General features: G+C 46.5%; 1 protein-coding gene across 2 annotated transcripts in view; it reads left to right on the top strand.

Annotated features, from left to right (window-relative positions):
* Positions 1-12,303, top strand: part of NELFB (negative elongation factor complex member B) — a 200,497-nt gene that overhangs the window by 178,568 nt on the left and 9,626 nt on the right. Inside the window, exon 13 of one of the 2 annotated variants that reach the window (XR_003942541.1) lies at positions 5,988-6,869. Coding sequence is in view for 1 of the 2 variants with exons in the window: in XM_030207069.1 (XP_030062929.1) it covers positions 5,988-6,134 (147 nt within the window). In the remaining variant the exon portion in view is untranslated. Of the gene's footprint in view, positions 1-5,987; positions 6,907-12,303 lie in introns of those variants that run through there. The other variant, XM_030207069.1, reaches the window with a different exon arrangement.

Genomic DNA, 12,303 nt, shown 5'->3' on the forward strand with positions numbered 1-12,303 from the left:
GCGACAGCTTTTGTCTTCCCTGATTGCCCCTTTTACTCCTTGGTCATCTAGCAGTCCAACCGATTCTTTTGCTGGGTTCCTGGTTTTAATATACCTAAAAAAAAAAATTACTTTATGTTTTTGCCTCCAAAGCAATCGTTTTTTCAAAGTCCCTCTTAGCCTTCCTTATCAGCGCTTTGCATTTGACTTCACATTCCTTATGCTGTTTATTATTATTTTCAATTGGTTCCTTCTTCCATTTTCTGAAGGATTTTATTTTAGCGCTAATAGCTTCCTTCACCTCACTTTTTAACCATGCCGGCTGTCGTTTGGTCTTCCATCCTCCTTTTTTAATACGTGGAATATATTTGGCCTGGGCTTTCAGGATGATGTTTTTGAACAGCATCCACGCCTGATGTAAATTTTTGACCCTCGCATCTGCTCCACTAAGTTGTTTTTTTTTTTCACTGTTCTTATTTTATCATAGTCTCCTTCATAGTCTCCTTTTTTAAAATTAAACGCTAATGTATTTGATTTCCTGTGTATACTTCAAAGCTAATATCAAATCCTATCATATTATGATCACTGTTATCAAACGGCCCCAGCACCATTACCTCCCGCACCAGATCATGCGCTCCACTAAGGACTAGGTCTAGAATTTTTCCTTCTCTCGTCGGCTCCTGTACCAGCTGCTCTATAAAGCAGTCCTTGATTTCATCAAGGAATTTTACCTCTCTTGCGTGCCCTGATGTTACATTTACCCACTCAATATCGGGGTAATTGAAATCACCCATTATTATTGTGTTGCCCAGTTTGTTTGCGTCCCTAATTTCCTTTAACATTTCTGCATCCATCTGTTTATCCTGGCCAGGCAGACAGTAGTACACTGCTATCACTATCCTTTTCCACTTTACACGTGGAATTTCAATCCATAGTGATTTCAAGAAGTGTTTTGTTTCCTGCAGAATTTCAATCTATTTGATTCAAGACTCTAGTATACAATGCTGCCTCTCCACCAATTCAATCCACCCTATCACTAGGATATAATTTGTACCCCGGTATGACAGTATCCCACTGGTTATCCTCCTTCCACCAGGTCTCAGAGATGCCTATTATATTTGATTTTTCATTTAGTGCAATATATTCTAACTCTCCGATCTTTTTTCTTAGGCTCTTGGCATTCGCATATAGACATTTCAAACTATGTTTGTTGTTCCTATTTACATCATGCTCAGTACTTGACAGTATTAATTTGCAATCTTTGGTCTGATTTTTATTTAAGGACACCTGATCTACTATGGTTTCTTTTGCAAACTCACTATCAGGATACCTATCTTCCCTGTTTTGGTGATATGTTTGAAAGCTATCTTATCCCGAACCATGCGCTTTTGAGTGACTGTTGGCCTCTCTCTCCTCCCCCCCCCCCCCCCCCCCCCCCCCCCCCCCCCCCGTTTCTAGTTTGAAAGCTGCTCTATCTCCTTTTTAAATGTTGATGCCAGCAGCCTGGTCCCACCCTGGTTAAGGTGGAGCCCATCCTTTCGGAATAGACTCCCCCTTCCCCAGAATGTTGCCCAGTTCCTACCAAACCTAAAACCCTCCTCTCTGCACCATCGTACCTCTGCCTGTCTCTTGGGTCCTGGAGGTTCTGGATTTGAGCTTTCTACCTAAGAGTCTAAATTTGGCTTCCAGAACCTCTCTCCCACATTTTCCTACGTCATTGGTACCCACATGTACCAAGACAGCCGACTCCTCCCCAGCACTATCTAAAATCCTATCTAGGTGACGCGTGAGGTCCGCCACCTTCGCACCAGGCAGGCAAGTCACCAGGCGATCCTCATGTCCACCAGCTACCCAGCTATCTACATGCCTAATGATCGAATCACCAACTACAACAGCTGTCCTAACCCTTCCCTCCCGGGCAGCACTTGGAGACATATCCTCGGTGCGAGAGTATAGTACATCCCCTGGTGGACAGGTCCTGGCTACAGGAGTACTTCCTACTTCACCAGGGTGATGCTTTCTTTCTAGGAGACCTCCCTCCTCCAAGGTAGCACAGGGGCTACCAGACTGGAGGTGGGACTTCTCTACAACATCCCTGTAGGTCTCCTCTATGTATCTCTCTGTCTCCCACAGCACTACCAAGTCTGCTACTAGCCTCCAGAGAACGGACACGTTCTCTGAGAGCTAGGAGTTCTTTGCATCGGGCACACACATATGACATCTCACCAACTGGGTGATAATCATACATGTGACACTCAATGCAAAAGACACATACTCTTCCATCTAGGCCCTTAGCAGACTTCTTGTTCTCTCTTCTGGTTCCATTTAATTGGGAAATAAATAGGGAAATATCAGGTTGGTTTCTGAAAACCAGAACAGTAGCAGCCAGGCATGGAGACTCATTATTAATCAAACTCTGACATCAAGCTTATGCACAGATAGTAGGGCTTTAGGTGTCCACCAAGAGTTACATGGGTACCACCAGTATTCAGCAGCAGTACCCAGATAACTAACAAGTTAATTTAGGACACAAAATAACCAGCAACTATCTTGGTACTGCTGCTGAATATCAGCGGTGCCTACATAACTCCTGGCTCCACCAGGACTCTGCCTCCAGACCACTTCTGTGCTAGACCCAGTTAGAGTGTTGGTAAATCATGCTGAATACTGACCCTGTAGTAAATATTGGTCAAACTCCCTGTCTGGAGAGAGAATTCCTCTTTAGACAAAAATTTTATAACCCAAACTTGGAAGTCACCAATAGTAAGCAGTCTGATGTCCCATAACCGTGTTCCAGCAACAAAAGGCAGCATTTTCTTCCTATGAAACTTCCTTTCACAGCTCAATTATTAAACTTTAAAGTAAAAAAAAAAATTTGATGTATAAGAAAGAGCAGAAAATTGCTTTAGTTCTATATTTTTAAAAATATTAGTGTTTTCAACAGATATATTGTTGCATACCATCTGTGGCTGTATCTTAGCATATTTCTCTGCAGGGAGAAAATCTAAGTAATAACACCATAGTGTATATAAAATATTGGATGTGATATTGGTTAGGAGACAACACCTTCCCACCCCCCACACACTTTTTTTTTCTTCTCTCCCACTCACCAGCTGAAAGTGGAAAATTTTCAGTTTATGCAACTTTAAAATTTCACATTTTTACTTTTCATTTTTTTATTATTATTAATACTGACTTGTTTTATAACAAGAATATGCTCTGCTTATAAGTACTGTAGCAGAAAGGAAGTAATATCACTGACCTAGATGGCCGTATGAGCTCTGCACTCCGCACTCAGCTTTTACAATTTACAGTGCATCCACATCATCAAGAGTGCAAACGGGACAAATCTTGAAAAATCGGATTTGAAATGCATAGTGGAGTTTACCTCTATGTCCCAGTCTATCCTGTGCCTAATGGTTAGTGCAGCAGACTTTGATCCTAGAGACCTGGGTTCAATTCCCACTACAGCTCCTTGTGACCTTAACCCACCATTGCCCCAGGTACAAAAACTTAGATTGTGAGCCCTCTAAGGACAGAGAAAGTACCTGCATATAATTTGTACAGCGCTGTGTACATCTAATAGCGCCATAGAAATGATTATTAGTAGTAGTATTCTAACAATATTTGCATATTGACTGGTATCCCTTAGCTTTTCATTATATTTGGAGGAAAAAGCCCCCCCCCCCCCCCCCCCCCGAGTAAAATGGGATATGCTTTATGAACATTGAGCATCTGGTGAGATGGGAGTTCCAAACTTTGAATTATCACAAAGCCGCCCAATTAAAGATCATCGCTGAATGGCTTCAACTCTGTTTGAAACCTTGGCTTAAATTTGAACAGGCAATCATGGAATACGTGCCACTCTGGGCTTTTAACCAGAAATGTTGAAATGCATACAAGAGATGACCTTTCACATGCCAATTCCATTCTGTACATAGATGGCCCTTGTTTCTCCCTCTTTCTTGATGGGCAGTGTTTTCTTTCAGCTGCAGTAGTATATGCGCTTGGAACAATGGACAATGTAAGAGATGGGCATCTATATCACTGCATACTCTGGACCAGATTTGGAGACAAGAGCATTACTTCCCTTCACAGATCTTAGAGGAGTATGAATTGTCTAGCAGTAATCCCTTTCACTACCAACAAATAAAAGATTATATTAAACACAAAGCCAGCAGCGAACTCTGTGGGAGAGATGGAATCACCAGACTTTATAAGAGCCTTATTGGGACAACACACCCCCTTATTCTGCATTATACAAATCTGTGGGAGGGAGACTTGGGCCAGAATTATAAATATATTCGCTGGAAACGGTCTTCCAGTATCATCTTAAAGTGTCAATATCAAGCGCTATGATTGAAAATGTATATAAAATATTATATCAATGGTATTATACAAAGTAAAACTATATAAAACCTGCAAAACAGGAACAATACTATTCTGGTACAACTGTGGAGATCAGGGACCTTTTTTTCATATTTCTTGGTCTTTCCCCAAAACTCTTAGGTATTTTGGAGGACTGTATTCGACACTTTGCATCAAATAAAAATGGTACCTTATCCTTTTACGGCTGAAAACTGCCTGCTACACTTCAAAACACCTGTGGCAAAACCATACATTCACAGATTGGCAGCCCATTTATTTACAGTTGGCAAGCTTTTGCTGCCCCTGTTTATTTACTTTATGTCCAAATTAAGAGCACAAAAAAATGGCATAGTAATTAACTTTTAGAAAACATGGGATGTTTATTCTAAATGGAGACCTGTGTTATAGTTCTAACAACTGTGATTTGGATCTCTATAGCTATGTATAGGCTCGATCAATAATGTTGAATGGTCTGGAGGCGAAGGGGAGTTGAGATTACAAATATGGTGATCGTAGAAGGGGGGCAGAGTTTATACATCATGCTTTTCTTTGCATCGTTTGTATAATTGGCTTGGTCTCAGTGTTTTCTTGACTTGCAAAATAATAAAAAGAGTATTTTTTTTTAAATACTGTAGCTTAAGCAGATGTTCCTGGGTTGAAGGCACTTGAGCTTCACATTGGGTCAGGATACATCCACTGGGTCTTGTTGATTATGCTTTTCAGTTGTTGGGGGGAGGGGCAAAGAATATGGGGTTGTTTGCTATTTCCACCACGTCCCCTCCTCTGCTACTTATCAGACCTAACAGCTACTACTACTACTTATCACTTCTATAGCACTACAAGGCATACGCAGCGCTGTACAACAAACAAGAAAAAGACAGTCCCTGCTCAAAGAGCATACAATCTAAATAGGACAGACAAAACAGAACAATTAAGAGGTAAGGGAATTAAAGAGGTGGGGATAAACGGGTACAGGGCAAGTGAGTAGTGCTTAGGAGTCAAAAGCAGCGTTAAAGAGGTGGGCTTTTAGCCTGGATTTGAAAACGGCCAAGGATGGGGCTAGACGTACAAGCTCGGGAATTCTATTCCAGGCGTGAGGTGCAGCAAGATAAAAGGAACGGAGTCTGGAATTAGCAGTAGAGGAGAAGGGGACAGACGAGATTTATCCACAGAACGGAGTACCCGAGGGGGGGGGGGTGGAGGGGTACTGGGGAGTGGTAGAGTGAATGCACTTATAGGTCAGTAAGAGAAGTTTGAATTGAATGCGGAAACGGATAGGGAGCCAGTGAAATGACTTGAGGAGAGGGCTAATGTGAGCATAGCGACTCTGGCGGAAAATGAGTCGCGCAGCAGAGTTTTGGACTGATTGAAGAGGAGAGAGATGGCTAAGTGGGGGGCCGGTGAGAAGCAGGTTGCAATAATCTAGGCAAGAGGTGATAAGAGTGTGCATAAGGGTTATGCCCTTTTGGGAAAATGCAAACATTATTGGTCACATGAGGGGGGGCGGACTTGTGGTTAGCTACTATATTAGCAATAATAACTAAAGTAAAAGTTTGCCAGCATGATGTCCTGGCAGGCTACTTACCTCCCACTATGCCTGTTTCATGAATGATAAAGGTTTTTGTATTCTCATTTTACAGAGCAGCGAGGCTGTGAAAGATCTTTACAATCAGCTGAATGAGAAACTGCAGCAGTGCAAGCCAAGTCCGGTGGCTCCAGTACCTGAATCTCCATCTATGGACCTGCCTCTTCATACTGTTCCTACCCCTACTCCTTCTGTGCCCTGAGACCAGCCCACTCCTCTTCCCCCTGCCCTGCTCCAAGACCTCAGCACACTGTTTGTGTATCGGCTGCATTCAGAGACATTTCTAACCTCTCCTGTCAGAAAGCATTCCATATTTAACATCTGTAACTTAGAGTAGTCCGTTTCTTGCAGTTATGAATCTCACCATTTTGTGTTTTATAAATGGCTGATGCCATTAGAAGCATATCTGCAGGTAATGCTATTGGTGCACTGAGCATTAGGCAGGTCCATTGGCAGGGATAGATATATAGATATATGTATATAATGTATATGTAGACAAATTGTTTTATTCTGTTTTAACTCTTCAGGAAATGGTAGTATGGTGTTTATTTTTTTTTAAGCATTAGTGAAAGAAAAGTACTTTTTTAAAATGACATTTGGCAGATGATAGTGCGAGTAGGATGGAGAGAGACCTTAGAGTATGAGCTACGATTTCTTCGTAGACTATTAATATATTGCTGAGAGAAACACAATCCAAACGCCTCCTTAAAATAGTGAATAATTGCCTTGTTTTTATGGAGCTAACCTGGGTTGCCTTTAGATGGACAGAGAACTTGTCAGTTTAATAGTAGCACTGTACAAGAGGACTCTTGAGCAGTAATTGGTCCACTTTGCCTCTTTTTCTGCCTTAAGCTTTCTTCCTGTGCCAGCTTCATTTTGACAGCTGTTGGCCTGGATTTCAGACAGTCAGAAGAGGCAGTCTCTCTAATAACTGATAGTCTGCTCTCTATCTGAAAGACATATAGAAAGCAACCATATTTAAAAAAAAAAAATTGTTACGATTTGCATGCATTGCATGATTCTATAAGAAGCCTTAAGCTTTATTTTTCTAATTCATGCTTATGGAGAGAGATCATATTTAAAAGCTTAAGGTGTTTTCTAAAATATATTTGGTTCCCATTTTGTGGAATACTGGTTTTATATAAATAGATCTATTTGGATGTAGTAGTGTCTTTTTTGTGTGTGTGTGTAAAGTATATTTTTTATCATGTGCAAATAAATGCAGACTTTAGTTACTCTTTTATTGTTTAGGTAAAATTAAAAAATACAGTAGTTTCTTTTTGGAAGTGTAGTTCATGAGAGAATTTAAAAAGTCATTTACATTGGGAGTCTCAAGTTGGAGTTTGCCGATATTGGTTGATGGGGTGCCAGCATTACACCAGCAGAAATATGTATGCAGGACTTTATTTTTTGGAGTCTCTAACTCTGCACATAAGTGCAATTTCTTAGCTCTTAGAAAAGGCCCAAAGCTATTGGCTATAACCTCTTCAGTTTATGGTAGAGCCTAGAGCACAAGAATCAAACCATTGCAGGGAGGGGCAATATTTATGCTTACCTTAGATGGTAATTGCTGATAACTTAGTTCAAAAGTTAGGACCAAGGGCAGGAAAATTGTACAGAATATTAAGCTGTAAAAATTATAAGGCCAGATGTAACTAGGACCTGGGTAAAAACAGTGCAGTGCCTGATGTATTAAGATCCTGGTGCTGTTGTACTGGGTGGCACGTCCTCTATTAAAAACTCCCACTGGGAATATTAGTCAACCAGAGAATTCCATTTAGGTATAATATAATTGAACAAATAAAAGAAGCCCTTAAACAGAAACATGACCCCTGGCAGTAGGTAGGAAAAGCTTGATTTTGGGGGAGGGGGGCTGCAGGATGGGGTTTGTACTTGTGGGGTGCTTTATCATTCATGGCTTTGCGGCCTAATTTTCCTGAGATAGTAAAATAACCCCAGCTTTTTATTGGGGTTATTTTACCAGCTTTTATGCTGCTTGCAGCATGCACCCGGTGTTCATCGCAAGCTATGTTACAGAAGTTATATAGGAATGAGCTGATTTCCATGTGTTAGCATGTTTTGCATCATGTTACTGTGTACTGTGGAGTAACCTAAATAACTGTGTTACAGGGTAAAGGGTCATGGATTTGATACCGCCTTTCTAAGGTACAAACTACTACTATTTATCACTTCTATAGCGCTACAAGGCATACGTAGCGCTGTACACCATAGTGGTTTACGTATATGCAGCATTAGAGGCCTTTAACATAACATAATATAAATGTGTACATATGTCGTTTTAGCAGGATTTCTAAAAAAGCACTGAACAATACTGCAGACTTTGAAAGGTGTAGGGAATTGTACTTTGCTCTAGTTTAAATTTGTTTGATATATCGTGCCCCAGATAGCATGCTTCTACTAACCACTAAGGCCTACATCCCTCTGATTTATACAAAAGATTTAATGTAAAAATATTTCTCCGAGGACAAGCAGGCTGCTTGTTCTCACTGATGGGTGACGTCCACGGCAGCCCCTCCAATCGGAAACTTCACTAGCAAAGTCCTTTGCTAGCCCTCGCGCGCCCGCGCGCACCGCGCATGCGCGGCCGTCTTTCCGCCCGAAACCGGCTCGAGCCGGCCAGTCTTCTTTTGTCCGCACTCGGTACGGTCGTGTTTTCGCCGTGTCGAGCCCCGGAAAGTCGACCTCGCGCGTCCAATTTGTTTGAACGTGTTTTTTTCCTTCGGGAAAGCTTTGTCACTAGTCGGGAAGTGCTCCGGAAACCCCCCGCCGGGTTTCGTGTAAATCCTCCCCGTACTTCCAGCTTTTTTGCCCCGGTAAGTTTTCTTTCGTCGTCGGGGTAGGCCTTTTTCGGCCTCGGTCGAGATTTTTCTCCCTCTAAATTTGGTGCTTCAAATTTCGCCATTTCGGCTTTTGATTTCGCCGGCGTGATTTTTCCGCCCATGACATCGAAGCCTTCCAGCGGCTTCAAGAAGTGCACCCAGTGCGCCCGGGTTATCTCGCTCACTGATCGACACTCGTCGTGTCTTCAGTGTCTGGGGGCCGAGCACCGCCCTCAGAACTGCAGTCTGTGTTCCCTGCTTCAAAGGCGGACTCAGGTAGCGAGACTAGCCCAGTGGAACGTGTTGTTCTCGGGCTCTTCGTCGGCATCGGCACCGGGATCTTCGAGTGCATCGACGTCGTCAGCGTCCAGACCATCTTCCTCGGCCGCCCCTGCATCGAGTGCATCGAGGCATCGGGCCTCTGCATCGGCGCCGAGACATCGGATAGCTGCATCGACGTCGGTGGTACCAGGACCTCGTCTGCTGATGTCGTCGGACGGTGGTGCATCGGGTGGAGTGCAGGTGAGGGCTGTCCATTCCCCTGCTGGTGGCGGTGAGCCCTCGGGTGGGTCTCCGCCTACCCTGAGGGCTCCTGCGGTACAGCCCCCCGAGATCGACCTTCTTCAGTCTCGGCCCCGAGGAAGCGACGGGTGGATTCGACGTCCTCCTCGTCGGTGCCGGGGAGCTCCGGTGACATGCTTCGGAAGAAATCGAAGAAGCATCGACACCGGTCTCCTCCCCGTGTCGGCACCGAGAGCTCTGGGTCGCCGAGGGATTCGGCACCCAGCAGGCATCGGCACCGAGAGGACCGCTCACCCTCTGTTCAGGAGGTGTCGATGCGCTCCGCTCTGGACAGCCCGGAACAGCCTCCACGCCCGGAACAGGTACTGACGTCGACGCCTGCATCGACCTCTCAGCCTTTCTCTGCAGCCGCTCTAAACGAGAGCCTCCGGGCCGTTCTCCCAGAGATTCTGGGAGAGCTGTTGCGCCCTACCCCTCCGGTACCGGCGGTGCTTGCGCCACCGGTACCGTCGAGCGTGGCGCCGGCTGGCCCATCGCCCAGGTTGAGGTCCCCGACGTCGGTACCGCGTGCGGTGCCGACCGCGGCCACCTCCCAGGAAGGCTCCCCGACTACGTCGGCGGAGGGAGCTTCGCCGACGCGGGCGAGGGAGTCTACCTCTCGACGCCCCCATCGTGGACGGGGTTCCACGGAGTCGAGCAGGGCGAGGTTGCAGACACAGGTCCGTGAACTTGTGTCTGACACCGAGGGTGAGGCCTCGTGGGAGGAAGAGGAAGATCCCAGATATTTCTCTGACGAGGAGTCTGGGGGTCTTCCGTCTGATCCCACTCCCTCTCCTGAGAGACAGCTTTCTCCTCCCGAGAGTCTGTCTTTTGCCTCCTTTGTCCGGGAGATGTCTACGGCCATCCCCTTCCCGGTGGTTGTGGAGGACGAGCCCAGGGCTGAAATGTTTGAGCTCCTGGACTATCCTTCTCCACCTAAGGAAGCGTCCACTGTTCCCTTGCACCATGTCCTGAAGAAGACATTGCTTGCGAACTGGACCAAACCATTAACTAACCCCCACATTCCCAAGAAGATCGAGTCCCAGTACCGGATCCACGGGGACCCAGAGCTGATGCGCACTCAGTTGCCTCATGACTCTGGAGTTGTGGATTTGGCCCTAAAGAAGGCTAAGAGTTCTAGGGAACATGCTTCGGCGCCCCCGGGCAAGGACGCTAGAACCTTAGACTCCTTTGGGAGGAAGGCCTACCATTCCTCTATGCTCGTGTCCAAGATCCAGTCTTACCAGCTCTACACGAGCATACACATGCGGAATAATGTGCGGCAGTTGGCGGGCTTGGTTGATGCTCTTCCCCCTGAGCAAGCCAAGCCTTTTCAGGAGGTGGTCAGGCAGCTGAAGGCGTGCAGAAAATTCCTGGCCAGAGGAGTTTATGACACTTTTGATGTTGCGTCCAGGGCCGCTGCTCAAGGTGTGGTGATGCGCAGGCTCTCATGGCTGCGTGCCGCCGACCTGGAGAATAGAGTCCAGCAGCGGATTACGGACTTGCCTTGCCGTGCGGATAACATTTTTGGCGAAAAAGTCGAGCAGGTGGTAGAGTCTCTCCACCAGCGGGACACCGCATTCGACAAGTTCGCCCGCCGGCAGCCTTCAGCTTCTACCTCTACAGGTAGACGATTTTTCGGGGGAAGGAAGACTGTTCCCTATACTTCTGGCAAGCGTAGGTACAATCCTCCTTCCCGACAGCCTGCGGCCCAGGCTAAGCCCCAGCGCGCTCGCTCTCGTCAGCAGCGTGCGAATCAGCAAGGCCCCGCGGCTCCCCAGCAAAAGCAAGGGGCGAGCTTTTGACTGGCTCCAGCAGAGCATAGCCGACATCCAAGTGTCAGTGCCGGGCGACCTGCCTGTCGGAGGGAGGTTGAAAGCTTTTCACCAAAGGTGGCCTCTTATAACCTCCGATCAGTGGGTTCTCCAAATAGTCCGGCAAGGATACACCCTCAATTTGGCCTCTCAACCTCCAAATTGTCCACCGGGAGCTCAGTCCTACAGCTTCCAGCACAAGCAGGTACTTGCAGAGGAACTCTCCGCCCTTCTCAGCGCCAATGCGGTCGAGCCCGTGCCATCCGGGCAAGAAGGGCTGGGGTTCTATTCCAGGTACTTCCTTGTGGAAAAGAAAACAGGGGGGATGCGTCCCATCCTAGACCTAAGGGCCCTGAACAAATATCTCGTAAAAGAAAAGTTCAGGATGCTTTCCCTGGGCACCCTTCTCCCCATGATTCAGCAAAACGATTGGCTATGCTCTCTGGACTTGAAGGATGCCTACACTCACATCCCGATACTGCCAGCTCACAGACAGTATCTGCGATTTCAGCTGGGCGCACGCCACTTCCAGTACTGTGTGCTACCCTTTGGGCTCGCCTCTGCGCCCAGGGTGTTCACAAAGTGCCTAGCTGTGGTAGCAGCGGCGCTTCGCAGGCTGGGGGTGCACGTGTTCCCATATCTCGACGATTGGCTGGTGAAGAACACATCCGAGGCAGGAGCCCTGCAGTCCATGCAGATGACTATTCGCCTCCTGGAGCTACTGGGGTTTGTGATAAATTACCCAAAGTCCCATCTTCTCCCAGTGCAGAAACTCGAATTCATCGGAGCCCTGCTGGATTCTCGGACGGCTCGCGCCTATCTCCCAGAGGCGAGGGCCAACAACTTGTTGTCCCTCGTCTCGCGGGTGCGAGCGTCCCAGCAGATCACAGCTCGGCAGATGTTGAGATTGCTGGGCCACATGGCTTCCACAGTTCATGTGACTCCCATGGCCCGCCTTCACATGAGATCTGCTCAATGGACCCTAGCCTCCCAGTGGTATCAGGCCGCCGGGGGTCTAGAGGACGTGATCCACCTGTCCACGAGTTTTCTCGAATCCCTGTATTGGTGGACGATTTGCTCCAATTTGACTCTGGGACGTCCCTTCCAAATTCCTCAGCCTCAAAAAGTGCTGACCACGGATGCGTCTCTCCTGGGA

Source organism: Microcaecilia unicolor, chromosome 6, assembly GCF_901765095.1.
Source record: "Microcaecilia unicolor chromosome 6, aMicUni1.1, whole genome shotgun sequence".
NCBI lineage: Eukaryota > Metazoa > Chordata > Amphibia > Gymnophiona > Siphonopidae > Microcaecilia > Microcaecilia unicolor.